This window comes from Sardina pilchardus, chromosome 5 (assembly GCF_963854185.1).
Source record: "Sardina pilchardus chromosome 5, fSarPil1.1, whole genome shotgun sequence".
Lineage (NCBI taxonomy): Eukaryota > Metazoa > Chordata > Actinopteri > Clupeiformes > Clupeidae > Sardina > Sardina pilchardus.
In genome coordinates, this window is record NC_084998.1 from 10735506 (window position 1) to 10740348 (window position 4843).

At 40.9% G+C, this 4843-nt stretch overlaps 1 protein-coding gene across 1 annotated transcript; it reads right to left on the reverse strand.

Annotated features, from left to right (window-relative positions):
* Positions 1-360: 360 nt before the first annotated feature.
* cfap298 (cilia and flagella associated protein 298) lies at positions 361-4367 on the reverse strand. The gene is made up of 8 exons (XM_062536409.1): positions 4273-4367; positions 3818-3993; positions 3570-3737; positions 3393-3460; positions 2851-3009; positions 1023-1154; positions 841-936; positions 361-703 (listed from the first exon to the last, which is right to left on the reverse strand). The coding sequence occupies exons 2-8, from the start codon at positions 3954-3956 to the stop codon at positions 593-595; spliced, it is 873 nt and encodes a 290-aa protein (XP_062392393.1). The 5' UTR covers positions 3957-3993; positions 4273-4367; the 3' UTR covers positions 361-592.
* Between the last annotated feature and the right edge of the window lie 476 nt (positions 4368-4843).

The following is a 4843-nucleotide window of genomic DNA, read 5'->3' on the forward strand; positions in this document are numbered from 1 at the left end:
TTTTTGGAACCTTGAAGCAGCATGAGTTCATCATAGTGGAGTCCTTCCCTTGGCGGAAGCCTCTCTGCGTGAACCCTATCATTTCCACTTGAGGCTCTCGAAGGCCTTGCATCAACATCCTGTCCGTAAACAGTGCTGGACTTCAGTGGTGCCAGCACCACTGGCATGGACAAAGAGAGGAAAGGAGGGTTACATCCTTACACTCTGAAGCACTTTGACAATAACCAGGCCCTGTCAGAGATCAGCTTACTCACCAGAGACACCTGGACGCTCGATGAATAAAAGTCCATCAGGATATACCTTGAGCCAAATACTGACACACATACCCATACACACCCACACGCACAGCTAGATCACACACCCAGTTAATGGCTGTTTTATTTACTCGCTAATATCATTTACAGTGTGTATGTACAGTGCAAAAATATGTGGGTCAAAAACAGGAAGAACAGGAAAAACAAACAGATTGCAGATTCCAAACATTAGCGCGCTAAGGAACACAGCAATCACAGCAATGCCGGACAGTAAGGCATTACTAACAGAACACAGAGATCGTGAGGCTAGTGTTCACGCCATCTCTGAGCTCTGCGGATCATCTGGGGCCCCACTTGATGTTACTCAGTCCTTGAAACTGCTTTTTCAGGGCCTGTCTGTCGGACCACTCCGAGTGCAGATGGGTGTCGTCATCAGCTTCATCCAGTTTCTACCGGAGAAGAGTGAAAAATTGCTTAGCCAAAAAAAAAAAGAAGCTACATTCATGACAGAGAAAAATGGGACAGTTGAAAAGTTACACAAGGGCAGAACAATACACCTGTGGAGAGTTACTGTTTCAGGTCTCACCTTAAGCTCCTCTTGTCTTCTGTGGTAGTGCAACATCATCTGCTTCTGCTGCTCCTCAGTGACCATTGGCTCTCTCGCTGGCGCCCCCTGGCCCCTCTGCGAAGAAATGCCGCACATGTTTCAAATTCCCCTGGCACACTGAAATCAAACGACAGGCCGGGCCAAGAAGTAATGGCAGGTACCTTTTGTAGTTTGACCACAATCTTAGTCTTCTCATTTTTGCCAATGTAGTCCTGCAGCTTCTTGCCACGCTGCATTTCTTTCTGTGCCCACCAGAGTTGGCCCTCTTCAGCGGGAATCACTTGGAGAGCCGCCTGCATGGCGGAGAAGACATAATCGTTTAATCTCTCTCTCTCTCTCTCTCTCTCTCTCTCTCTCTCTCTATATATATATATATATACAGTACAGGCCAAAAGTTTGGACACACCTTCTCATTCAATGAGTTTCCTTTATTTTCATGACTTTGACTATGAAAATTGCAGATTCATACAGAAGGCATCAAAACTATAAAGAACCTAGAATATAAGATTTAAGATATAAGATATATGTTTTCAGTTGTTTCCCATTTTTATGTTGTATATAATTCCACATGTGTTAATTCAAAGTAGCCACCTTTTGCTTTGATTACTGCTTTGCACACTCTTGGCATTCTCTTGATGAGCTTCAAGAGGTCACCTGAAATGGTCTTCCAACAGTCTTGAAGGAGTTCCCAGAGATGCTTAGCACTTGTTGGCCCTTTTGCCTTCACTCTGCAGTCCACACGGTGGTTGGAACCAAAGATCTCAGATTTGGACTCATCAGACCAAAGCACAGATTTCCACTGGTCTAATGTCCATTCCTTGCGTTCTTTAGCCCAAACAAGTCTCTTCTGCTTGTTGCCTGTCCTTAGCAGTGGTTTCCTAGCAGCTATTCTACCATGAAGGCCTGATTCAGGCAGTCTCATTTTAACAGTTGTTCTAGAGATGTGTCTGCTGCTAGAACTGTGTGGCATTGACCTGGTCTCTAATCTGAGCTGCTGTTAATGTGCGATTTCTGAGGCTGGTGACTCGGATGAACTTATCCTCCGCAGCAGAGGTGACTCTTGGTCTTCCTTTCCTGGGACGGACAGTTTCTTTGTAGCGCTTGATGGTTTTTGCGACTGCACTTGGGGACACTTTCAAAGTTTTCCCAATTTTTCGGACTGACTGGCCTTCATTTCTTAAAGTAATGATGGCCACTCGTTTTTCTTTACTTAGCTGCTTTTTTCTTGCCATAATACAAATTATAACAGTCTATTCTGTAGGACTATCATCTGTGTATCACCCCTGACTTCTGCACAACACAACTGATTCCCAACCCCATTTATAAGGCAAGAAATCCCACTTATTAAACCTGACAGGGCACACATGTGAAGTGAAAACCATTTCAGGTGACTACCTCTTGAAGCTCATCAAGAGAATGCAGAGTGTGTGGCAAAGCAGTAATCAGAGCAAAAGGTGGCTACTTTGAAAAACTAGAATATAAGGCATATTTTCAGTTGTTTTACACTTGTTTGTTAAGTACATATTTCCACATGTGTTAATTCATAGTTTGATGCCTTCAGTGTGAGTCTACAATGTCAATAGTCATGAAAATAAAGGAAACTCATTGAATGAGAAGGTGTGTCCAAACTTTTGGCCTGTACTGTATATATATATATATATATATATATATATATATATATATATATACATAATGTTTTTCATGGGGAAAATGGAAAAAAATAAGAGACCACTGCATATTTTTCTGATGTCCTACAGTTGCTAAGCGACATTCAAATGAGTTGACGGTCATATCCAAAATTGAAAGACCACTGCGAATTAGATTTGTTTTTCCAGAGCCTGTATACAGAGTCACTGAGTTAAATATAAAGATGTTAGACAAATACAAGCCACAGGTGACTGCACCAGACTACAATTTCAAATCTGCCACAAATAAACTTGAATGTTTATGCTTGGTCTTGGGATGAAAACAAAAGATAAAAATCTTTACCTGTGTGCCAGCTAGATCTTCATTATCCTCCAGTTCCATTCTGATTGGGTCGTGTGGTGGAAGGCCCATGGGGTAAACAATCATAACTGCACCCCGTAGGAGATCCAAAGCCTCCTTTACCATCTCCTTAGTGACACACGCATTTGCCTGTGCCTGTTTCTGTATTGGGCAACAAAAATGAGAAACAAAATATGCATTAGCATACCATATGCACAAATCCGATGAGCAATATATTCACAAGTTACACACTAGCCTACTAATACTAATATTACCACTATTACTACTAATAATAAAACAATAATAACATATTTATTAACCATTCTTCAGAGGTGGTTAAGTGAAATACTAACCACTAACACAGCTACCAAAAGAAGCCTGAAGGAGTAACCTGGTTACTCTATTTTGAATTGTTAAAGCCTCCTCTGTCTACTCTACATTTAAAGAACCTTTCATCTTCCTTATATTAACTATTCAACATTTTCTTATTGTTCTTATTAGGTCCTTATTTGATGTGGTCATTGACTGGTCCGAAACAAGCCTACCTTTGAGATTAAAGCTTTGGCCTCTTCCACAGTCTTCTTCAAAACATCTTTCATTTTCTCATTTGGAGCTTATTTAAAGGAACAGGAGGGAAATTGGTGAACATGATTCAAAACATTGAGAGCACAAGTGAGCACTTGAGTACAGAACTTAGTCTATGGTACAGAATGTCCTCTCACCATGTCCATTTCTGCGCCCAATTTCATCCTTTTTAAATTCAGCACCCCCACTAGGTATGCACGTATCCTCCCATTCATCATGAAGTTTCAGATCTAATACTTGGTCATCAGTGAGGCCTTGCATATTTGGGGGTAGCGTGATGCCATGCTCTGCAAGCTCTGGCACCTCTGTAAAAATACACAACAATCAAGACTTGCTAAAACAACCGACATTTCAAACATTGAGTGTGTAAGGGATAAAGTATAACCTGAACAAATCCTCTCCACTTTCAATCTCCCATTGTAGATTGCTGTGACTTCTTCAAACAGAGTTTCCAGTGCGATGTCGACAGTGGTGTTGAAAAGAAACTGACTCTCTTCTCCTCGTTTCACGTGTAACTGAACCATGTTGATAGCTTCGAATAATTTCAACAGGAGCAATAACCTAAAACAGAGCACAACGAAGTAAATGCCACGAAGTTGCTTGAGAGATCCAGACCCAGTCATACGTTTACGAACAAAGTTCGTTGTGTTGTTGGTCCCCCTCTTGTGAAGTTACTATGGAAACGTGACTCCTGAGGTTTCTGGAAAATAGCTAACAGCAGGCTAAACTGTTCATCTAAACAGAGAAGAAAACAACAGCAACTAACACAAACAAAAAATAAGCTATCTAATGCACCCTAACTAGACATGCACACAAATGTGAAAAACCTGGCAAAATTACCTTTCATATTAGGTTTCCAGTTTATCATTTAATATTTCTGAGGAGCCTGGCCACAGCAGAGCAACAACTCACAACTTCCGTTGACATACTTCCGCTATCGACGATTACAGTTTACCGTAATGTCAAGTGTAGATGTACCACATTTTCCTGTTGTGAAGCAGTTTCCCCATCCAGATGATGCTAAGGTGTGGTAAATATTTCTACAACTGCAACCAACCATGGATGAATATAATTAAGATACTTTGATGACTATTTTCCTTCCAATCCTTAAGAGAAAATATGATACCTCATTCTCCCAGTGAGATATGATTTGTGTCTACCTTTTGACACATCTTCACTTTTGCACATCCTGAAGGGCCACTGCCTACACTGATGTGTAGGCTATGTATTGACAGTAAAAAGGCTTGAAAAGCATTCTTTTTATCCGTTTAATGTATCCCAATATGACTATGTAAGGAGGGGGGTTCTTTGCTATGCATTAATTCATTCCAATTATGTCAAAGGGATTCATTACACATTGTGAGTGTCCAAACTTTCATACTTTATCCTTCTGTACACTTGACACATGATA

What these genes read in the sequence shown, in the direction of transcription:
- cfap298 (XM_062536409.1), bottom strand. Translation starts at nt 3,956, where the DNA reads ATGGTTCAGTTACACGTGAAACGAGGAGAAGAGAGTCAGTTTCTTTTC. An exon ending in TGGGCGCAGAAATGGACATG is followed by an intron (nt 3,461 to 3,569) that starts GTGAGAGGACAT and finishes CCTTTAAATAAG; the next exon opens with CTCCAAATGAGAAAATGAAA. An exon ending in CCAAAGCTTTAATCTCAAAG is followed by an intron (nt 3,010 to 3,392) that starts GTAGGCTTGTTT and finishes TGCCCAATACAG; the next exon opens with AAACAGGCACAGGCAAATGC.